Here is a 25287-nt window from a genome sequence, read left to right as displayed (position 1 = left end):
AGGGCTTCTCAGCCAGACTCCACAATCCCTGACCTCCTGCCATGGCTTTTTCAGGCAATGAAGGGGTCCCCAGGGAGAGGGTAAGTGAGGCCCTCAGACACACAGGGTGTGGGCTGAAGCTGAGCCTCAGAGGCCACAGCAGCTACTCTTCTCTACAGTCTACCAGGAATGTGTCCACATTTCTTTATTTGAGTGGGAAAATGGCTAATAATCTTATTTTTAAAAAAGCCACTGGGTCAATGAATTCCTATGACAGAAACCTATTTTGTTGCACAATATCTATATTTATTTATTTGTGCCAGGAGGGCTGCAAACCTCCTGCTCCTGATAACCAGCCCTAGATAAGATGTGCCTCGCTTATTAAATTAATTTCCTTTGATTTAATTCAGCTTCACTTACTGCTCTAGGGACAAAGGGGCTGAACTTTATTGGGGTTTTATTGAGAGGGTTTTATTTCAGCACACTTTTGTTATTTAGTTTAAACTTATTTTGCCTCCTACTTCGTAGATGCTGTTGTTCAATCAGTATTGGCCTATGTGACAGCTTCAGGATCTGAGTGAGTTTAAGTCAGGCAATGTGTGCTCTTGAGTCTCTTTGCAGGAAGAGGGCATGTTTGATTTATATGTTTGCTTAAGGCAGGTTAGATTGGAGAAAATATCATTTCTCCAAATCACAATGGGAAAGACTTTCTGCACTCTGCTTATATGTTGAAAAACTTCGGGGACCCACCGGCCTTGACAGGAAAACTTATTCAGAGATATGTGCATCTACCACCTCCCTGCACTCAAATAACCGTGTTCAATATCGTGTGAGATTTTTCTGTCTTCCAATATGCTATAAAATTGTGAATTTACCTTAAAATGAGATTATATTCTCTCTGCTCCTTAACTGATCTTCTTACCTCTCATTATATCAAATGTATATTTCTATATTTGTAAGTAAATAACTACTTTTAGTATTGCTATGTTTTACAGCTGTAGAATATTCTACCATCTAATTTTGATTATTTCTAAATGTTTGATATCACCAATGTTAACACAAGAAGATTCCTATGCAGAATTCTTTGCACAATTCTGATTAGAATAAATAAATTCTTAAGAGCAAAGAGGCTGATGCAAGTCTGTGTACATTTAAATACTTAAAATTCATACTTTCAAATGAATGGATATATTCATTTGGTGTGTTTCCAAATGGACAAATTTATCATCTCCTTAACTCAGGGTGTGAGGACAACTGTTTCTGTCATATTTTCTGCACTTCTGTTATTACTATTTGTCCTCAAGGATATATGGTGTGTAGCCTTTTAAATTTGTCTAATGTGTTTTATGCACCTAGTTACTTTTGGCTGACTGGACTTTTTATGTCCTTTGCCAGTATTTCTAATGAAATACTGAATAATGAATTTTACTCTTAAAACAGGATTTTATGTTCTGAACTAAAATTGAACACCAAACGTGCTGCAAATATTTTACCAGATTGTTGATGACTATAGAAAACATTTTTGTTGCACTAAAGAAATGAAACCATCAATTTTCAGATTAGTCCTATCTCTACCTTTTTTCTCTTACTCTTCCTGCCTTTGTGTCACACCGCCCACTATTTATTTATAAGTTTTTAAATATAAATTATAAATATAAACTTATTTAACTTTATCGCTTCTTTTTGAACTCATTAGACCATCTGGTTTTATTTTGGATTAGTGTATAAAAACATAACATGATCATTATTCCCAAACTGTCAAATTTCAAAATGAAATGAAAAACTTTTCCCCTTTCTAGTGTCTCAAATGCAATCTCATGCAAATTCCTCTATGTGTCGTCACATTTCTAAAAGTTGCTTTGTATATACTAATACTATGGTATTGACTGCACACATTTTATGAATTAACCTCCTTTGTCTTTGTTAATTTCTTACTTGAAATAGATAATGGTACATGTGTGACATCCTCTCTTGATAAAAGCTGGTACGGAATGACATCAGTAATTCTCTTACTATCTTTGGCTCATTTAGATTTGCTGAGTCTGAAGTAATTTGCATCTAATGTTCTAGAAGTGCAGGTAAAAGTTTGTCCTCAAGGATACATGATGTGCAGCCTTTTAAATATATGTCCATATTTCATGTTACTCTTTATTTTCTTTATATTTGGCCATACTTATTAAGAAATTCAATATGCTGTCATGACTTTCTTCCTTCCTTTCCACCATCCTCTAATATTTTTCTGAATTGTTTGGGAGTACATTGCAGATAGTTCCTAAAAAGTATATCCTAGGAAAATACTATAGTTATTTAAAAATCCATTCTTTTATACAGCCACAGTATTATTATAAAAATCAGGACATTTACACTGATATAATACTATTTTCCAATCTATAGCTCTTATTTAAATCTAACCAATTCTTCAATAATGTCATCTATTATAATTATTCAAAAATACAGATTTAATTATTCATAATGAAACTTCTAGAGTAAATATTCTAAGCAACAGCTTATTTTGTCAAATACCCCAAAATAATTTTTGCCAAAGAGGAAAAATTGTTTTTCCAGCCAGCACAAAGAATACATGTGTGGGCAAATAATAGGAAAGAAATGTGAGACTTCCTTTACTGACTTAATGAAATTTGGGATTTTCTGAAGGTCCTAATAAAATGTAACTAGGTCCTGGATGAATTCTAAATTTTATTGCATTTTTTTTTGTATCATACAAAGTAAATACAATCCCCAGGGACAAAAATGAGAAAGAACAACCAATAAAAGCCAAAAGTGAGCACTGAACTATTAGGGTTTGCAGAGCAAGAGCTTAACAGCACAGCAGAAGGAAACCTGTGTCTCTTGAGCTTAGAGAGGGTCAGCCTAGGGCACAGTCAGAGCTTCGCAGCCCCCTTGGTTGATATGACATCTGTCTTAAAGCAGAATGCAATATAAACACCCTGTAGAGAAATATACTAAACACAGGCCCAGATTATGCATGGATTAAAATCAAAACAAGCATGAGCTCACAATCTGCTCATGATTTCACCAAATATATAAGGGAACACACAACAGTCAATACAACTCAAGATAAAAATAAATATTTAGATTCCCACAGACTTGCCTACTGAAATCACCAGGCCCCCAAAATAAACTGTTATAAAATTATAAAAGACAAAGTGGAATCACAATAATGAGCATGAAAATGGAGGGGATATTATATGAAAATTTGATAAAAATAAAAAACATTGGAAATAAAAATGTAGATGTTATGATATGGCTATAAGTCATTTTACTACAGATTACACAGAGTTGAAGAGAAAATTAAAAACTGGAGAATAAATAAAAGGAATTAGACAGAATTTAGCAGGCAAGAGACTGTAAAAAATAAATTTATAAAGAACTAAAAAACTTTTCAACCATAGCTGTCAAATTAGAAGAAAGCTATGCCAAATTTTAAAAATTCCAAATCAGATGCAGATATGAAAGCAAGACAGGACATGTTGGAGAGGCAATATTTGGATAGCTAATGTATGATCATTTTCCAAACCAGACAAAAGACTAAATACAGAGAGTAAAAATCCTACCAAAGAAGATTAAACAAAGTAAATTAATCACTTTAAAGTTTTCATGAAAACTGCAGGACATGAAAGATGAAAGCGTCCAGGACATACCTCAGAAAAAAAGAAATATGGTTAGAGAAGAATGCTGAAAAGGAAAAACGTCCAACGAAAAGTATAGGTGCTAAGTAGGTGTACCTAAATAAACATGCACAGAAGTAAAAATACATATATGTAAATGGGCAAGAATAACTTAAATAGGAGGCTTAAAATAATCAAGTTACTCCTTTGTTTCATTATTAAATTGTTTATAACAGAAAATAGTTAATGACTTCTATTTTGCCAAAGATTGTGATTTTTTTCTTTTTAATGCAAATTTAATGAGATATTTTCACACACTTTACAATCCATTCAAAGTATACAATCAGTGGCATAGTTGCGCATTCATCACCGTGATCCATTTTAGAACACTTTCATTACTCAAAAAAAAAAAAGAGTGAGAGAAAAACCAAACATCCCATATTCCTTATTTCCCCCACCCATCATTGATCCCTAGCATTGGTGTAGTACATTTGTTGCTTTTGATGAAAAATATTAAGGTATTATTGTTAACTATAGTCCATACCTTTCAATAAGTACTTTTTTTTCTAATACACCACTCTATTATTATCTCCTTGTAATAGTTTTGTACATTTGTTCGAGTTCATGAACCTGAATGGTGATCAAGTTCACCATTGATCACCACAAGATTGCCTGAGTTAAACAGTTCCAAGTTGTAATCTCTGGCTTTCCTTCTAGTGACATATAGGTCCCTAAACTTCCCTGTCAGCCTCATTCATACACATTTCAACACTGTTAATTATACTCACAATAATATGCTACTATCACCTTTATCTGTTTCCAATCATTAAAATTCAACCTGGTTTAAAATTCTGTACATTTTAACAGAATGTTAAATGTGAGCCCACACATTATTTGGCCTTTTTGTGTCTGACTTACTTCACTCAACATTATGTCCTCAAGGTTCATCCATGTGATTACATGCTTCAGGACTTCATTTCTTCTTACTGCTGAATAATATTGCATCATTTGTTATACTACAATTTTAAATCCATTTATCAGTTGATGAACACTTGGATTGTTCCCATCTTTTGATAATTGTGAATAACACTGCTATGAAAAAATTATATTTTACAAAGTACATTATCTAATTTAACTTGTATGGTCAGTTTGGTTGAACACCATAAGTACATGGGATCTTGAATAGGGTGTGAGATTTTGTTGGTTTATCCAGGTTAATGTGATGTCTCCATATATCCCAGAGTAATTTGGGCAGTGAACAAAGAAGTATTTGCAAAATCCCCTTGGGAAACTGGGGAGAAAGAAGGCAATATTCTTCCCCATTGGGAGAATTTCTCATATTCTCACAAGCAGTGGGGACAATCATATCAATATGCTGAGCCCTGAGTCTTGGGGATTGCCCCTATGAAACTTATTCCTGCAAAGGATAAGCTAAGCTTGTTTAAAATTAAGCGTAAGAGTCACCCACCCCTTCCACCGAGAACACCTTTGGTTGCTCAGATGTGACCTCTCTCACTAAGCCAACTCTGCAGGTGAACCCACTGCCCTCTGCACTATGTGGGATATGACTCCCAGGAGTGTAAATCTCCCTGGCAATGTGGGACAGAAATCCCAGGATGAGCCAGGATGCAGCAACAAGGGATTGAGTAAGTCTTTTTGACCAAAAAGGGGAAGACAGAAATTAGACAAAATAAAGTTTCAGTGGCTGAGAGGTTTCAAACAACATTGAAAAATTATCCTGGAGGCTATTCTTATGTGTTATATAGATATCCCTTTTTAGTTTATGGTGTATTGAAGTGGCTGGAGAGAAGTACCTGAAACTGTTGAGCTGTGTTCTAGTAGCATTGATTCTTAAAGATGATTGTATGAAGATATAACTTTTACAATGTGACTGTATGATTATGATGCATCACAATCTTGTGTCTGATGCTCTTTTATCCAGGGTATGGGCAGATTAGCACAAATATATGGATAAAAAATTAAATAAATAGTAGTGAGGATAAGAGGTAGAATAAATTGAGTAGATGGAATTACTAGTGGTTAATGAGAAGGAGGGGTAAGGGGTATGGTATGTATGCTTTTTTTCTTTTTTCTTTTTATTACTTTTTCTGGAGTGATGCAAAAGTTCTAAAAAATGATCACAGTGATGAATACACAACTATGTGATGAGATTGTGAATTACTGACTATACACCATGTATGGAATATATGTGTTTGAAGATGTGTCAGTAAAAATATTTAAAATAATAATAATACTGCTGTGAACCTTGGCATGCAAATGTCTTTTTGCATCCCTACCTTCAGATCTCCTGGTTTTATAAAAAGTAGCAGGATTGCCAGACCATAGGGCAATCCTATTCTAAGCTTTCAGAGAAACTGCCAAACCATCTTCCACAGTGGCAGTACAATTTTACGCTTTTATCTGCAGTGTCTAAGTGTTCTTATTTCTCCACATCCACTCCAATGCCTACAGTCTCCTGTTTCTTTAATGGTAACCATTCTAATAGGTGCAAAATGATAGCTCATTGTGGTTTGATGTGCATTCCCTTCTACCTAGAGAAGATGAGCATATTTTTTGTGTGCTTTTAAGCCATAGTATTTCTTCTTTGTAAAAAATGTCTATTCCTGGAAAGAAACCAGGAGAAGAAAGCATAAATATTTAAATGTCTATTCATGTCTTTGGCCCATTTTTAAAGTGGATTGCTTGTCTTTTTTCTTGAGTTGTAGGATTTTGTTGAATAATCTGGATATCAAACTCATATCAAATATGTGGTTACCAAATATTTCCTCCTATAAAGCTGGGTGCCTTTTCACCCTTGTGTCACAGTCCTTTGAAGCAGAGAAGAATTCAGTTTTGAGAAGGTCCCATTAATCTATTTTTGCTTTCACTGCTCGTCATTTCAGTGAAATGTCTAGGAAACTAACACCTATCACTAGATCTTGAAGATGTTTCCCTGCATTTTCTCCTAGGCTTTTATGGTACTGACTCTTATATTTAAGTGTTTGATCCACTTGAGTTAACTTTTGTATAGGGAGTGAGATAGAGGTCCTCTTTATTTCTTTCGGATTTGGATATCCAGTTCTCCCAGCATCATTTATTGACCAGGCTATTACATTGCAGTTGCATGGGCTTGGGAACATTACCAGAAATCAATTGACCATAGATCTGAGGGTCTATTTATAAACATTCAAATCAATTCCATTGATCAATGTACAATTTACTTTTTAATTTTACTGATGATGAAATTAGAGAAGCCACATCTCTTTAATCTCCTACAGTCCACTGAGGTATAAACTAGCATCATCACATACCTCTACCTCTTCATACTTCTCTCAGTGACTCATGTGATTCTCTTCCAAATTCCCCACATAGGAACTGTGAAACACTGTTCCTGTATCTTGACTTTTAAATCTGCTGATCCTTCACTGTCTGAGGCAGAGGTTAAGGTATCTGATCAACACCCTATCTCATCCTATTCATGCTATTCCTTTGCCTGCCTTGGTCCTTTCTCATAATATATGGTGTTTGGGACTTAATTTTCATGGCTTCACTGACACTGAGAAGAATGAAATTCACTATTCCTGAGCCCTTCCACCTGGTGTTAAAACTGAAGCCACTCAGGTGGGCTATGATGGCTCAACAGACAGAGTTCTCGCTGGCAATGCCAGGGACCCAAGTTTGATTCCTGGTGCCTACCCATGCAAAAAATATATATATTTAAAAACTGAAGCCACTCTCTGAAATACCTTTGATTTTTTTTTCTTTTTTGTTAATTAAAAAAAATTAACAACAAACAAAACATTAAGATATCATTCTATTTTACATATACAATCAGTAATTCTTAATATCATCACATAGTTGCATATTCATCATTTCTTAGACATTTGCATCGATTTAGAAAAAGAAATAAAAAGACAACAGAAAAAGAAATAAAACGATAACAGAGAAAAAAAAGATTATACATACCATACCCCTTACCCCTCGCTTTCATTTACCACTAGCATTTCAAACTAAATTTATTTTAACATTTGTTCCCCCTATTATTTATTTTTATTCCATATGTTCTACTCTTCTGTTGATATAGTAGATAAAAGGAGCATCAGACACAAGGTTTTCACATTCACAGAGTCTCATTGTGAAAGTTATATCATTATTCAATCATCATCAAGAAACATGGCTACTGGAACACAGCTCTACATTTTCAGGCAGTTCCCTCCAGCCTCTCCACTACATCTTGAACAATAAGGTGATATCTATTTAATGTGTAAGAATAACCTCCAGGATAACCTCTCAACTCTGTTTGGAATCTCTCAGCCATTGACACTTAGTCTCATTTCACTCTTCCCCATTTTGGTCGAGAAGGTTCTCTTAATCCCTTGATGTTAATTCTCAGCTCATTCTAGGATTTTTCTCAGTCCCTTGATGCTGAGTCTCATTCCAGGATCTCTGTCCCACGTTGCCAGGAAGTCCACACCCCTGGGAGTTATGTCCCACACAGAGAGGGGGATGGTGGTAAGACTGCTCATTGTGTTGGCTGGAGAGAAAGGCCACATCTGAGCAACAAAAGAGGCTCTTTTGAGGGTGATTCTTAGGCCTAAATTTTAAGTAGACTTGACCTATTCTTTGTGGGGTTAAGTTTCATATGAACAAACCCCAAGACTGGGGGCTCAGCCTATAGCTTTGGTTGTCTACACTGCTTGTGAGATATCCAGAATTCAACTTGGGGAAGTTGAATAAAATACCTTTGATTTTAAGAATAACTCTCATGCATGGGTTTGAGGAATAAAACCATTTAAACCTGTCTGAAATATCTATCCTATGACCTACAACTTTATTAATGACACTCTATTTTGGATACTGATTTCCCACTTCAGAACACATAGCATTAAATTTAAGACCTAGAGAGATATGACAGTAATAATTATATTAGTAAATACTAAGGTGGTAGGAGTGGCAGCTATTGATGCACATCGAAAATGCTGGCTGGGCACCGATCTCTGACCAAGATACTCACCTGATCCTTGATTAGGTATAACAGCAAAGGACAGGACTTGACACTTTTCCTTAAGCATCATTATGTTCTCAAATGCAGGTTTTTCTCCAAACACTACCAATATGTTCTGGCCTTTGTTTTTGCTATTGAGAATATCAACAAGAGCCCTCATCTTTTACCCAACATTTCCCCGGGATATGATCTCTACAATGCCTTGCCCAGTGAACAAAGAACATTGGAGAATTGCCTGATATGGCTGTCTGGCCTTGGGAAGGCCATTCCTAATTATTTTTGTGAAAGAAAGAGCAAATCTGTAGCAGTTGTTACAAGAACCACTTGGTCAATTTCTGCTCAGATGGGGACACTGCTGGAACTCTACAATTTTCCACAGGTGAGGTCTGGTGTGGGGTGAAAAGGAATAATGCTTCACTCCTCTAGAGCTATTCTCAGGTGGCTAAGAAGTGAAGGAGGAAACAGTGGTTATTCAACCCAGGAGTACCACTAGAATATAGAAATGTGTGGGCATATGTGTGTGTGTATAAATTTTATTTCTCATGAAGAGAGAAAATAGAAGGAAGCCAGGAGAAGAAAGCACAAATATTTAAAGAACTTCAGGGGAGGTAGTTTATGGGACTTTGTAGGAAATGCGTATCTAAACAAAGCTCCTAGAATGAAAGAGATTTTCCCAAAACTCTTAGAAGGAAATGCTGCAGTGATACTGAAATGAGCAAATCGCCCCTTCTATACTTTATTAAATAACCATTAAGGGTTGTCAAACTTCCAGATTGGAATTCACTGCTATATTGTTTCTCAGGTTACTTCCATTGAACTCAATGTAATTAACTCTTTCATCTTTCAGCTTACATATGGCCTCTTTGAACCTCTTCTGTATGAAAATAGCCAATTTCCATCACTCTATCACATGGCACCCAAAGATACTTCTCTGCCCATGGGCATAGTGTTATTAATGCTGCATTTCCACTGGACATGGGTTGGGCTGGTTGCATCAGAAGATATGAAAGGTACTCGATTTGTGTCAGAACTGAGAGGAGAGATGGATAAAAATGGTATCTGTGTGGCATTTGTGGAAATGATCTCTATCATTGAGAGAAGTTATATTGTCCTGGACTGGAAATACCTCATCAGAATCAAAGATTCATCAGCAAGAGTTGTGATCATTTATGGTGACACAGATTCACTTCTAGGTCTGAACTTTGATAGATGGAATTATGCTGTGACATGGAAAGTTTGGATCACTACATCACAGTGGGATTTTACACACAGTGAGAGATTGACCATGCTTGACACATTCCATGGGACACTATCATTTTCTCACCACCACAGTGAGATCCCTGGTTTCAAACACTTTCTCCAGACAGCAAAACCTTCCAAATACCCAGAAGACTTTTATCTCAGCAAATTATGGTTTATACATTTTGGTTGATCCATATCTAAATCTGACTGTGATAAGCTGGAGGCCTGTGTACCAAATGCCTCCTTGGAATCTCTGCCTTTGCACCAGTTTGACACAACCATGTCTGAATGGAGTTACTATGTTTATAATGCTGTGTATGCTCTGGCCCAATCACTGCATGAAATGCTGCTTCAATTGGTGGAAAGTCAACCTATGGAAATAGGAAATAAACTCAAGTTTCAACCTTGGCAGGTAGTATTGACTTCATAGACCCAATATATATGTTGAGTCTTAAATGTAATTTAGAAGCCCAACAAGACCCCCAAGCCAAATATACTTTGAGTTACTTGATCCAAGGATCGAGAAGCTCCTGTGATTTTTCACTGTTTAGCATGGGAGTTGAATCTCATCCAGTTTGTGTCAACCTATTTATATAGAAATGACCATTAAGAAGAAGATGCCAATGCCAGAAGTGAAAAATAGTCAGCTATGAACCTAAAGCAATACTTTGTGTAACAAAGGTCCTTCAGTATCTTTCCACCTTGAGGTATCTCTGGATGTAGCACATGATGTCACTAAATTGCAAAATTGATGGGATTAGGTCTTAGTGTCTCCTCACTGCTAGTTGTTATGGTAGTAAATTTAGAGAATATCAAATTTAATTCTGCAGTAATTTAGACAACAGTTATTGTTACATGCATTTTAGAGATGAGACTGAAACAGTAATGTATCAAATGTTTGTGGCTGGATAGAACATAAAGAAGATTTGTCTGATACATTACATGGAAAAATACTTTCATCTCCTAGCCTTAAGCCATCCTTCAAGGATGTATATTCATATGGTATTAAGCTCAATATGTGCATGACTCTATTAATACTGCGAAGAACTTGGGAGAATTTTTAATGAAGGATTAAAGAGATTAAGAGAGATTTGCAAAGTCATCTGCATAACAAGTTTCAATGATGTGAATCCAATTCAGGTGTCCTAAAACTCAAGCTCTATTTATCCACATACTTATGCATCTTTTGTAGCTCCACGCCATTCTGAAGGATGTCTATTTTAATAACAGTGCCGGTAAGCAGATATTTTTGGAAAATGAAAGAATCTCTGAAGCCACATGTGATATTCTCAACTATGTGAGTTTTCCTCATGGAATTGGATTACAGGTGAAAGTAGGACAGTTTGCTCCACAGGCTCCATGTGATCAAGGTTTCTCCATTAATGAAGAGTTGATAGAGTGGCCCATCAGTTTTAAAGAGGTCAGTTGGAGGCTGTTTCAATAATACAAGGCTATTCATAAATAATTTTTGAAGAACCCTGCCATGAGATTCTGCATCCCCTTTAGCTCCCTAGAAAAGTCACCTATATGTATCTAACTTACCTTGTAACTTGACTAATGTACCTTTAAAATTGTACAATGAATAAATAAGGAAAACATAGCATCAAACATGTATTTCCCACTTGGTATATTTAGTATCGAAAACCATATAAGTATTTCCAATCAGCTAATTAAATGCAATTTTAATCGATTTTCTTGATTGTCAACAACATAAGATAGTACTTATGTATATTGCTAATATTTCTCCTCTGATTTCTTTAGGTGCCCCATTCTATATGCAGCCTGGGGTGTGAGCCTGGATTCTGGAAAAACCCACGAGAAGGAAAGGCTGCCTGTTGCTTTGACTGCACCCCCTGCCCAGGAAATGAGATTTCTAATGAAACAGGTACAGGTCTACAGATAACTTCTCCACATCTTTTTCCCACCCACTTTCCTTCATTTGTCTAAGAAAACATAAAAGGAATGAAATAGGACCTTAGAGTCATAGTTACTCACTCAATTATTCAATAATTTCATAGTGTGGTTGTTTTAAAAGCTGACAGAATGCAATATACCAGAAACATAATGGCTAAATTAATCTTTAAAACAAATTATTTTTTAACAAAAATGACAAAAGACATTTTGACACTTATACCAACTAAAAAGTTTATCTGAAAGACTAATCAGGAAAAAATATCCAAAGCATTTGACAACAACCCTAAAATTGGAGGTGTGCCAGTTTGAAAATATTATGTACCCCCAGAAAAGCCAGTTTTTAATTCTGATTCAATCTTGTGGAGGCAACTGTTTCTTTTCATCCTAATTCAGTACTGTAGGTTGGGAATTATTGATGAGATTATCTCCATGGAAATGTAATGCACCTAATTGTGGGTGTGACCTTTGGTTAGATGGAGATGTGGCTCCACCTATTCAAGGTCGGCCTTTACTAATTTACTGGAATCCTTTAAAAGAGGAAACATTTTGGAAAGAGTCAGAACCAACAGAAGCCTCAGAGATGACAAAGAGAACAGATGTAGATGTTTGGAGAACAGTTGCTTCAGAGAACATAAACATAGATGTTTGGAGATGCCTGGAGCCCAGCAGACATCACCATGAGATATTAAGTCAGTCAGAACCTGGAGAGAGCCAATGGAAGCCAAGAGATGAAAGCAAGTGTGGCAGTTAGATTCAGGTTTAAAGTTGGCTAGGTGAAGGTGCCTAGTTCTACTGTTGTGGACATAAGCCAATGGCATGTGAACCTCATCTGTTGCTATTTACATCTGCAGTCGACTATGAGGCGTGTCTGCTACAATGAATGATGTTTGATTTAATTGGCTGGTGCTTAAATGAGAGAGCTCATTGTAGGGCAGCTCAGCATACCTTATCTCGGCACTCACAGCTCAGCCCAGGCCTTTGGAGATGCAAAAAGGAATCACCCCTAGGAAAGTTATTGGAACCCAGAGGCCTGGAGAGAAGGCCAGCATATACCACCCTGTGCCTTCCCATGTAAGAAAGACTCTCAGTTGAAAGTTAGCTTCTTTCCCTCTGAAGAACTAATGTTAACTAAATAAATCCCCTTTTATTGAAAGCCAATCCATCTCTGGTGTGTTGCATTCAGGCAGTTCGCAAACTACAACAGTAAGCCCCAAAGAAGCAAAGTGAGGAAGCCCCACAGGAACAGAGGCTGAAAACAATGAGCCCAGGTTGGCAGATGCCAGCCACGTGACTTCCCAAGTGACAGAGGGGTTACTGACCTATCAGCCCTTCTTGAGTGAAGGTAACCACTTCTTGATACCTTAATTTGGACCCTTTCACTTCCTTAGAACTGATGACTTGTAAGTTATTAAATTCACCTTTTTAAAGCTGTTCCAGTTCTGGTACATTGCATTTTAGCAGCATGCAAACTAACACAGGGGGTTTGAAATTCCAAATATTAAAATGTGCTTTTAAAACATTAAATAATTAGGCAAAGAGATATTAACAGAGAGTAGGTAGAAAGAGCCAGGAAATTGTATGGAGATCCTCAAGTATGATGCCACATAATAAATCAGCAGGTATTAGAAGGAATAATAACATCAAGCATTTAGATAGTGCTTGATATGTGTCAGGCATTATTTTCAGGGCGTTACATATCTTAACTCTTTGGACCCTCACAATTCCAGATATAGATGCTATAATTAGTCCCAGTTTCTACATGGCAAAATACAGACTCTGAGAGTTTAAGTAACTTCTTCAATATTACTAATAGCAACTATGTGAGCTCCATCAGCCACACATACAAGTTAATTGTGGACATAAGGAAAACTAGTTAGTTAGTTGGAACAAAATTAATCTATATCATCACCTTTTTTTAGACAGGTATTAAAAGGAAATCGTAAACTAGATTTCTTAGTTTCATCTCTTTTGGAATGCCATTTTATTGAGATATATTCACATGCCATACAAACCATCTGAAGTACACAAACAGTGGCTCCTAGCATCATTACAGTTTTGCATGCATCCCCACAATAAACTTTAGGGCATTTTCATTATTCCAAAAAAGAAATAAAAAGAAGAAAGAAAACCCAAATCCTCCCATGCCCTTTATCTCCCCCCATTATTGGCCCAGAGTATTGGTGTGGTACATTTGTTACTCTCGGTAAGAGAATATTAAAATATTACTAACTATAGGTGCCTTAGACCAGCACACACCAGGGTTATACCCCCCAGACTGGTGCACCTGCACAGCTACATCCTCCCTAGTTGCTGGACGCCCACATTCACAAATATCATTGTAACATCCCCAGCCTGTTCCCATACCTGCCCTGTAACAAATCACCCTACTGAGTGCTCCACCTGTGCCCTGCTCCGTGCTGTACAACTATCCCACAAAATAAGGCCTTAGACTACTGAAAGAAATCAACTCCCAAAGTAAATCAATCAAGATATTTACATGCCACAAAGACAGCAGAAGATCACAAAGAATATCACAATGCAGACAGAGATAGCCCTGCCTAATGACCAAATTAAAACACCTGAGGAGACACAGATGTAAGAGTAACTAATCAAAGATGTTCATGCAACTCTACTTAATAAAATAAGTGGGTAAAGCAAATGATATAAAGAAGACCAAGAAGACTGTAGAAGAGCACAAAGAGAATTTGAAAGAATAAATAGAAAAATAGTGGAAATCACAGAGATTAAAGACTCTGTTTACCAGATAAAAAACATATTAGAGACAACAACACCAGATTTGAAGAGACAGGACAAAGAATAAATAATATAAAGGACAGGATAATTGACTTTGAAGACTCAAAACAGCAAATGGAAAAAAAGATAGAAAAAATTGAATGGGAACTCAGGGAAATGATAGACGTAACAAAGCCCACAAATATAAGAATCATTGGTGTCCCAGGAGAAGAAGGGAGTAAAGGGCTAGGAAGAGTAGTTGAGAATATAATGGGGAAAATTTCCCAACCCTCATAAAAGACACAAATATACAAGTCAAAGAAACCCAAAGAACTCCAAACAGAATAAATCCAAACAGGCCTTCCCCAAGGCACATACTAATCAGTCTGTCAAATGTTGAAGAGAAGTAGAAAATCCTGAAAGTGGCAAGAGAAAATCAAACTGCAAGGGAAATCAAATAAGACTGAGTACAGATTACTCAACTAGCACCCTGGAGGTGAGAAGGCAGTGGTATGATATATTCAAGATCCTGAAAGAGAAAGACTTCCAGCCAAGAATTCTGTGCCCAGCCAAATCATCCTTCAAAATTGAGGGAGAGATTAAAGTTTTCACAGACAAAGAAGTCCTGAAAGAAATTGTCAACAAGAGACCGGCCCTACAAGAAATACTAAAAGGAGTTCTGCTGGCTGAAAAAAAAAGACAAGAGACAGGAGGTCTGGAGGAGGGCACAGAATTGAAGAATACCACTAAGGATAATTTAAATAATACAAAGAGAAAGAAGGAAAAGAATATATAGATCTCACAAATAAAATTAAAAAGATACAATGGTGGAATCAAGAAATGCATTTTCAGTAATAACTTTGAATGTTAACGGACTAAACTTACCAATTAAATGATACAGATTGGTAGAATGGATTAAGAAATATAATCCAGCTATATGCTGCTTACAAGAGACTCATATTAGACACAAGGATACAAGTAGTTTGAAAGTGAAAGGATGGAAAAAGATTTTTCACACAAGTTGTAACCAAAAGAAAGCTGGAGTAGCTATACTAATATCAGACCAAATATACTTTAAATGTAAAGACATTGCAAGAGACAAAAAAGGCTGCTACAAAAGGAACCATGTCATGAGGCATGCAACAATGTGAATGAACATGTGGGACATTTGGTGAGACAAAATAAACCAGAAACAAAAAAGCAAAGGTCACCTTTAGAAAATGCTTATAAGAAATCAGGGGTCTAGATTGTAAGCTTTTAGAGCAAACACTTTAAGTCCAGAGTGGTGATTATTATTTCTTGATTTTGAGAGGCTGTTTTATATATATAACCTGATATTTAGAGATAAGAACGAAGCTGAACAGGTTGGGGTTAAAGTAATTCAGAACATATGTGTAAGGAAGACGGTGTCTATATTTTAGAACCACACATACTCTTTAAGACCAATGGAAGAAGGGTTTATTTGATCTGGAACTGAAATTTTCTGTAGTGCATAATTTATTTCAACATATTTGTATAGCTCATTTGAACAACTGAAACTCAGGAAGCACAGAATAAGAAAGAGGTCCTTTAATCCTGTATAGATTATGTAATGCCTGGATACATCCTAGAGTATAGTAAGCAGATAATCAAAAAGTATTGGCAAAATCCCCTGAGGAAAGGGAGAGAGACTATGGAACCATTTAACCTTGCCATAAAAAAATCCCCTGATACTGCGTCAAACTTTAGAGATACCCAAATTAATAGGCCATGCCCTCGATCATGAGGCTTACTCCTTTGAAGCTTATGTTGGTTATGGAGAAGCTTAGACAACCTATAGGCACACCTAAGAGTTACTTCTGAGGGACCTCTGTTGTTGCTCAGATGTGGCCTCACTCACTCTAAGCCCAACTCTGCAAGTGAAATCATTTCCCTCCCCCTTGTGTGGGACATGACATCCAGAGGTGAAAGTCTCCCTGGTGACATGGGAGATGACTCCCAGGGATGAATCCAGACCTGGTACCATGGTATCAACAATTACATCCTGACCAAAAAGGGGGAAAGAAGTGTAATTAATAAAATATCAATGGCAGAAAGAGTTCAAATAGAGTCGAGAGACTACTCTGGAGGTTACTCTTATGCATGCTTCAGTTAAAGCTTGCTATCTATCATAACCTGCCAACCCCCAACCAGGACCATTCCAGTCAATCCTAAAGAACACCTAGGGTAATATATAAGATTCCACAAGGGTTCCAGACACTAGAGTAACTTTCCAGAAACTTACACCCTCCAGATGGGTCCCTGGACCAGATAAGTCCTGAAACCTAGCCCAGCCTGTCCAGGATATCAGATAGCTCCATCTTCCTACCCCATATTAGTGACAGAACCTTCCAATATAAAAAAATTTAGAATTGTCATAGCCCAAACAACCCCAAAGAGAGGTATGGAAAGATTAAAGGGATGGTTAATTTATACATAGAAGATAGGACTTAACAGATGGATATAAATGCTGAATCATTAAATTGGTATCTCTTTCTAGTCTCCAGTATTTTTGAGCAGCTAGGAGGAAAAACCTAAAATTGTGAAATTGTAGCCGATGTCAAAACTCTGAAATATGTTCTACAATTAATTGTGGTGCTGTGCTTTGAAATTTATAGCTTTTTTGTAGATGTGTTATTGTTCACAAAAAAAGAAGGGAAAAAAAGTCAATTGTGGTGATAAAAAAGTGTTTAAGATTTTTAGCCTCCTATATTCTGGAGCAGCTAGAAAGGAAAATATGAGAGGATTATATGGTAGTCCATGATAATCTCTGGGATCTATCCTATAAGCAGTTTTTTAAGAGTGCTTTGAAAACTATTGCTTTTTTATTTCTTTGCTTTATATATATATTATACTATACAAATAAAAAAAGTTTAAAAAAAAGTTTGAATGGGCAGAGCCCAAATACCCCTACAGAGGGTGAGAAAGATCAGAGGTGATGGTGGAGTTAATCAGAGAAAGTTGGGTTTAACAAATGAGTGCTGAATCATTTTACTGATATTTCTTTTAGCCTCCAGTACCTTTGAGCAGCTAGAAATAAAACCTAATATTATGGAATTGTAACTCATACCAAACTGTGAAATCTGTTCTACAACTATTTGTTGTGATGTACATTTAAATATATTGCTTTTAGGTATATATGTTATTTAAAGAGAAGGCATATAGCAAAGAAGATAGGATTTAACAAATGAGTATGACTGTTGAATCAATATATTGACATTTCTGTCAGTCTCCAGTGTCTTAGAGATTCTAGAAGGTAAAACCTGAAATTGTGGAACTGTAACCCATACCAAACTGTGAAATCTGTTCCATAACTACTTGTTAAAATGTACATTGACAATTGAGGAAGAACAAAGGAATGTCATTACTGCAGGGTGCTGAAAATAGATGATAATTAATATTTTAAAATGTCACCTTATGTGTGAGACTAAAGCAAAAAATGTTTATTTGGTAAAAAAAAGTACATTGAAAATTATTGCTTTTTTGTATATGTTTCACAATTTTTAAATGTTAAAAAAAGAGAGATAATACTTGGTACAACTTCAAACATCAATGAACTTAGTTTTGAGACAGTACATGATACTAAACCTTGAGATAATACAAGATAGGAAATGTTAACTACCTAACCAGATGTAGGAGATGTATCATCAGCTTTCACTGAATTGTGAGTTCAAAAATGCTTCGGAGGTATCAACAACAGTTTCACTATGAAGGTGAATCTTAAAATTTTAAATGCTAATTAATATCTGAGCTTAGCTTTAAGATGACACAGCAAGTGAACTCACTGCCCTCCCCCTCTGTGTGGACATGACTCCCAGAGGTGTAAATCTCCCTGGCAACATGGGAAAGAAATCCTGGGATGAGACAGGATATAAATAATGTGTCAGTGGCTGAGAAATTTCAAACAGAGTAGAGGTTGTCCTGGAGATTATTCTTATGCATTATATGATATCCCCTTTTTAGTTTATGGTGTATTGGAATGGCTAGAGGGAAGTACCTGAAACTGTTGAGCTGTTTTCTGGCAGCCTTGTTTCTTGAAGATGACTGTATAATGATATAGTTTTTCAATGTGACTATGTGATTGTGAAAACTCTGTGTCTGGTGCTCTTTTTATATAGGGTATGGATAGATGAGTACAAAACATGGATAAAAATAAACAAATAATAGGGAGAACAAAAGTTAAAATAAATTGGGTAGATGGAAATAACAGTGGTCAATGAGAGAGAGGTGTAAGGGATATGGTATATATGAGTTTTTTCTTTTTTCCTTTTTTATTTCTTTTTCTGGAGTGATGTAAATAAATGTTAAAAAAAGTAATCATGGTGATGAGTACACAACTATGTGATGACATTTGAGCCATTGATTGTACACCATATATGGAATACTTGTATGTTAAGAATGTTTGTATGTTTTATGTGTTGTTTTATCAATAAAAACATTTTGTAAAACTCAGAAAAAAAATTACTAACTATAGTCCATAGTTTGCAATAGATACTTTTTTTTGTCTGCTCTGTGTTGGGGCCACATTTCATTCTTTTTCCATGTGAATATGCCATTATTGCAGCACCATTTGTTGAATTTTTTGCTTGCTTGTTTGTTTGCTTTTGTTGGTTTCTTTTGTTTGTTTTCAGAAGGGCATGGGCTGGGAATCAGACCCAGGTCTCCTGCATGGCAGGTGGGAATTACACCACTCAACTACCCTGACATCCCCTTTTCATCTCTTTTTGTTGCAGGGCTTTACAAAATGAATTATGTTTTCTATTTATTGGAAAATATTTAATTACCATTAACTTTGAAAACAGAAATATATTCAAGGGCAATTTCCCCAAAAAAGGCAGAATAATGCACCCAGGATAACTTTATGTCAGAAATTTTAATAGCCTAACTGAATACTTTAACCTAGTTTCATCCACTTTATATATATTGAGCACTGCACTTACAAACATGAGCACATTTGAAGGGATTCAGGTTTCCATATCACAGCTAATTGCCAGAAAAACTTCTTTTCTAAGCAACTTTCCCTTCATTTTCTATTCCAAATGTATTTTTTCTTTTTGCAAAACACTAAATACCAGGAAACATAGAAGATAATAGGTATCAATCAAATATCATTATGGTCAATTTCCCAAGCATCAGTCAATAGCAAAAATTACCAAAGAAATAAAAAAATGAGTTTGACTACATAAAAAGCAAACTCTGCACATTTTAAGGCACACAAATCTGTTGCACTTTTTATATATGATGCTCAGAGTATTGGCCAGAAAGCTTAAACAATAAACTAAAAGAGAAATATCAGTGTCAGTGAAATCTGGAAATCTGTACTTTGGGGAGGTGAAAATTTGGCTTTCATATTCTGTTTCTTTTTTAAAATTCAGGCAGTTCATTCTGTCATTGAAAAAGAAAAAACAATCCTTAAATGCCCAACACTATGACCAGTCATACATGTGGAAAGGATGTGCTACCTATAACTGAAAGATGAAAGATGCTACAGACCTACTACATGTACACTTACTCACTCTACATGACATCCAAAGGGAGGAGGATTTCATCATCAACACCATTTTACTATTGTTTGAAATAAGTAAGATCATATGTCTATTAGAAGATAAGCTTCAATTTGAACCTTATTTTGTCTAACTTTTTCAATCTTTTCCTTGAACTAAACACGGCTGTCATTTATCACCCTTAATAATATAAATAGGCCAATAAATGGAAAATCACAACAAGGTATGGGAAGTTCACAGAGATGTGAGATGCATGCTCTCTAAATGCGTGGAGGTGATAAACCAAACAGGCTCAGGGTACTTCCCAGGTAAGACTGCACAAGCAGAATTTATAATTACAGGTGTGAATCCTTCCTGACTAGAGAGAAGGACCAGAGCTAAGAGAGGCAGAATAAAAGTCTGCCCACAGTCATGCCAGTCTAGGGGCGCAAAGTGACTTGAGAATTGCATGTAGGTTTGCATCAAATTTGTGAGCATGGAAAAATGAGATGGGATGAGAGTGAAACTTAGACTGCAAAGGGTCTTTTTCACCATGTTATGAGTTTGGATATTTTCCTAAAGTTTAAGGAAAATCATTGTGTCATTTTATGCAAAGGAGTAAAATGGTAAGACAGTATTTTAATAAATATTACTGGAGTCTAACTGGTGATGAGTGGATGAAAGATAATTAAAGATTCAAGTGATTGTTATAATATAGGAGACAGTGATTAACATTAGAAAAACATTCAACAAGTTAAAATAAGCAGAAGATAAATTTAACAATATTTCAGGCATCACAAATAGAGTAGTTCTGAAGTTCTTCAAGTGAAAGTATCTAGACTTGATCACTTCTATATCCCCAGAACAGAGCAAGCATTTTGTCTCTCTGCAGTTTCTCAAAAAATGTTTTGGATGCTGGAATAATAAATCCAAGATATGAGAGAGAAGGTAATGATAATAGAAATAGGTTGATATGATGGTTTATGATATGAAAAAATGTAACAGAGAATGTGCCATCAGAAGAAACATTACTCAGGCTTCTATAAGAAACAATAAAGTTGATTGTTTTAATTAAAAACTTTTCCATTTAAAAACATGTATTTGTTAGCTAATTAGTTGCAAGAAGGAAATTTTAAACCAACTTGCCAAATAGGATGGTCCTTGAAGAAGTGAACATTACCTAATTAGAAATATCAACATCCTGCATTTCTCAATAAATATGGATCAGTGTATCAAGTGTCCAGGCTCTCACTACCCAAATACTGAGAGAGATCCCTGCCTGCAGAAGGCTGTGACCTTCCTGGCTTATGGAGACCCTGTGGGGGCAGCTCTGGCCTGCACAGCTCTGAGCTTCTCTCTCATCACTGCTGCAGTCCTGAGGATCTTTGTGCAACACCGAGATACTCCCATAGTCAAGGCCAACAACCTGACTCTGAGCTACATCATGCTCACCTCCCTTCTCCTGTGCTTCCTCTGCTCTCTGGTCTTCATTAGCCATCCCAACACGGCCACCTGCATCCTCCGACAAGTGGTATTTGGAGTTGTATTTACAGTGGCTGTTTCCACAGCTTTGGCTAAAACTCTCACTGTGATTCTGGCCTTCAAGGCTACAACCCCAGGAAGAAGGATGAGGCAATGGTTGGTCTCAGGGGCCCCAAACTCTGTCATTCCCACCTGTTCCCTGATCCAGATGACTCTCTGTGGGCTGTGGCTGGGAACTTCTCCCCCCTTCGTGGACAGAGACACTCATTCCGAGCATGGTAGCATCATCATCAAGTGTAATAAGGGCTCCGTCACTGCCTTATACTGTGTCCTAGGATTCCTGGGTGCCCTGGCCCTGGGGAGCTTCACCTTGGCTTTCCTGGCCAGAAACCTGCCTGATGCCTTCAGTGAAGCCAAGCCCATGACCTTCAGCATGCTGGTGTTCTGTAGCATCTGGGTCACCTTCCTTACTGTCTACCACAGCTCCAAAGGGAAGGTCATGGTGGCTGTGGAGGTCTTTTCCATCTTGGCCTCCAGTGCTGGGCTCCTGGGCTGCATCTTTGCTCCCAAGTGCTACATTATACTGCTAAAGCCCGAGAGGAACACCCTGATGGAGATAAGGGATAAATTGCCCCATCCTGTGGGATTATGAGTAAACTTTTTTTGTATCTTGGGCAAATAGGACTCCAAAACTTAAGTAAGTTAATCATTTAAGGAGATATGAGGGAAAAAATAAGATATGAGATAATAAGATGAGAACTGGATGGGTTTCAGTTTTCAACTCTGATGTGGCTCTCCTTCCTCTCTTTGACAATGCTAGTGTGCCACAACTTATAGTCATCTAGGTTTTCCAAACCTAAATTTTCTGTCAGAGTAATGTTTGGAGTTATCCACATTGGTTGCACTATGGACTGTTGCTATTACTTCCTTTCAGCATTTTTGCTAAACCCTCATTGATGTAATTTTCTCCTTACATTTTCATATTTTCCCCATTTCCTTCTTTCAAAAGAAAGCATCTCCTAAATATATTAGCCACCTCCTTCAGGTCATTTGATCCTCCAAGATCACATTTGCAAACTATTCCTTCATTTTCTTACTAATTTGAAATGCTCGTTTATTATATAAAAATCCCTGCATATTTATGAATTTTATTCTATATTCACTGATGTGTCCTATCTTAATCACAGAGGAATAAATATTTGCTAACACAGATCTTTTCTCATTGGCATTCATTTAAAAATTGACCATGTATTCTTGCAGATATCTCTTCTGATTTAGAACTCACAAAAGAGCAAATGACCAAAAAATATGGAAAATTTGAATTGGATCTCAGAGAAATGAAAGACAAAAACAAAGTGCACAAATATAAGAATCATTGGTGTCCCAGAGGGAGAACAGAAGAGTAAAGGGCAAGGAAGATCAGTGGAGGGCATAATGAGGAAAAACTTCCCAACCCATATAAAAGACATAAATAGGCAAATCAAAGAAGCCCAATGAATTCTAAATAGAATAAATCCAAATAGGCTTATGCCAAGACACATACTAATCATTCTGTCAAATGTTGAAGAGACACTGAAAATCCTGAAAGCAGCAAGAGAAAAACAATCTACTATGTACAAGGAAAACTACATAATATTGAGTTCAGACTATTCTACTGGCACTATGGAGGTGAAAAGGCAGCGGTATGATATATTTCAGATCCTGAAAGAGAAAGAATTCCAGTGAGAAATTCCATGCCCAGCCAAATTATCCTTTAAAACTGAGGGAAAAATTAAAATTTCCACAGACAAACAAGGGTTAAAAGAAAATGTCAACAAGACATATCCCTGTAGTATTCTTGTAGACATGTAGTATTCCTATAAGGAACACTAAAGGGAGTTCCTCTGGCTGAAAGGAAAAAACAGGAGAGGAAGGTCTGGAGGAGGGCACAGAATTGAAGAGTACCAATAAGGATAACTTAAAGGACAAAAAGAGAAAGAAGGAAAAGAATATATAGAGATCTGACCAACAAAATCCAAAGGATAACATGGAAGATACAGGAAATGCCTTTACAGCAATAACTTTGAATGATAATGGATAAACTTACCAATTACAAGATACAGATTGGCATAATGGATTAAGAAATATACTCCAGCTATAAGCTGCTTACAAGAGACTCATCTTAGAGACAAGGATACAAATAGATTGAAAATGAAAGAATGGAAAAAGATGTTCCACACAAGCTATAGCCAAAAGAAGCAGGAGTAGCTATATTAATATGGGACAAAATGGACTTTAATTTAAAGACATCATAAGAGACAAAGAAGGACACTTTATGTTAATAAAAAAGACAAGTCACCAAGAAGAAATAACAGTGATAAATGTTTATGCTCCCAATCAAGGAGCTCCAAAGTACATGAGACATTGGCAAAACTGAAGGGAGTGATAGATGTTTCAACAATAATACTAGGATACTCTAATATACCACTCTCCTCTATAAATAGAATAACAAGGCAAAGGATCAACAGTGAAACAGAGAACTTAAACAATTTGATAAATGAATTAGAACTAACAGACATATATAAGTTTTTACACCCCAAAACACAAAGATGTACTTTTTTCTCTCGTGCTCATGGAACGTTCTCCAGGATAGAGCATATGCTGGGGCACAAAGCAGATTTTTATAAATTTAAAAATGTTGAAATTACTCAAAGCACTTTATCTGATCACAGTGGAATGAAGCTGGAAATCAATAAGCACCAAAAAATGAGAACATTCACAAATAATGGAGATTAAATAAGACACAACACACACTTAAACAATTAGTAGGTCAAAAAGAAATTGCTAGAGAAATCAGTAGCTATCTGGAGACAAATGAAAACCAGAATACAATGTATCAAAACTTATGGGATGTAGCAAAGGCTGTGCTGAGAGGGAAATTTATTGTCCTAAATGCCTATATTAAAAAAGAAGGAAGAGTAGAAATCAAGGACTTAACTGTTCACCTGGAGAAACTTGAGAAAGAACAACAAACTAACCCCAAAACCAATAGAAGAAGAGAAATAAGGACAATTAAAGCAAAGTTAAATGAATGGGAGAACAATAGAAAGAACCAATAAAACCAAAATTTGGTTCTTTGAGAAAATAAATAAAATCTATGGGCCACTTGAGAAAGAGGGAAAATTCAACTTACCCAAGTGGAGAATTCCTGATATTCTCACAAGCAGTAAGGACAACCAAAGCAATAGGCTGAATCATCAATCTTGGGGTTTGTTCATATGAAACTTAACCGTACAAAATATAGGCTAACCCTACTTAAAATCAGACCTAAGAGTCACCCCCAGAGAACCTCTTTTTGTTACTCTGATGTGGCCTCTCTTTTTCAGCCAACATGACAAGCAAATGCCCTGCCCTCCCCCTCTCTACATGGGACATGACTCCCAGGGGTGTGGAACTTCCTGACAATGTGGGAAAAAATCCTAGAATGAGCTGAAACTCAGCATCAAGGGATTGAAAAAACCTTGTCAACCAAAAGGGGGAAGAGCAAAATGAGACAAAATAAAGTGTCAATGGCTGAGAGATCCCAAACAGGGTCGAGAGGTTATCCTGGAGGTTATTCTTACATATTATATAGATATCCTTTTAGATAAGGTGTAATGGAGAGGCTGGAGGGAACTGCGTGAAAGTGTAGAGCTGTGTTCCAGTAGCCATGTTTCTTGAAGATGATTGTATAATGATACAGCTTTCACAATGTGACTGTGTGATTGTGAAATCCTAGTGTCTGATGCTCTTTTCATCTACCTTATGGACAGATGAGTAAAAC

General features: G+C 36.4%; 1 protein-coding gene across 1 annotated transcript; it reads left to right on the top strand.

Annotated features, from left to right (window-relative positions):
• The first annotated feature begins 57 nt into the window (after window positions 1-57).
• LOC143666681 (vomeronasal type-2 receptor 116-like) lies at window positions 58-22137 on the top strand. Its single transcript, XM_077140286.1, is given in 6 exon segments — window positions 58-80; window positions 8701-8992; window positions 9461-10267; window positions 11048-11275; window positions 11617-11740; window positions 21221-22137. Coding segments are annotated over 6 exon segments (2391 nt in total).
• The last annotated feature ends 3150 nt before the right edge of the window (window positions 22138-25287 follow it).

Source organism: Tamandua tetradactyla, chromosome 23, assembly GCF_023851605.1.
Source record: "Tamandua tetradactyla isolate mTamTet1 chromosome 23, mTamTet1.pri, whole genome shotgun sequence".
Classification (NCBI taxonomy): domain Eukaryota; kingdom Metazoa; phylum Chordata; class Mammalia; order Pilosa; family Myrmecophagidae; genus Tamandua; species Tamandua tetradactyla.
The sequence above is the reverse complement of the archived record's forward strand: the minus strand, read 5'-3'. Positions and strand labels throughout refer to the sequence as shown.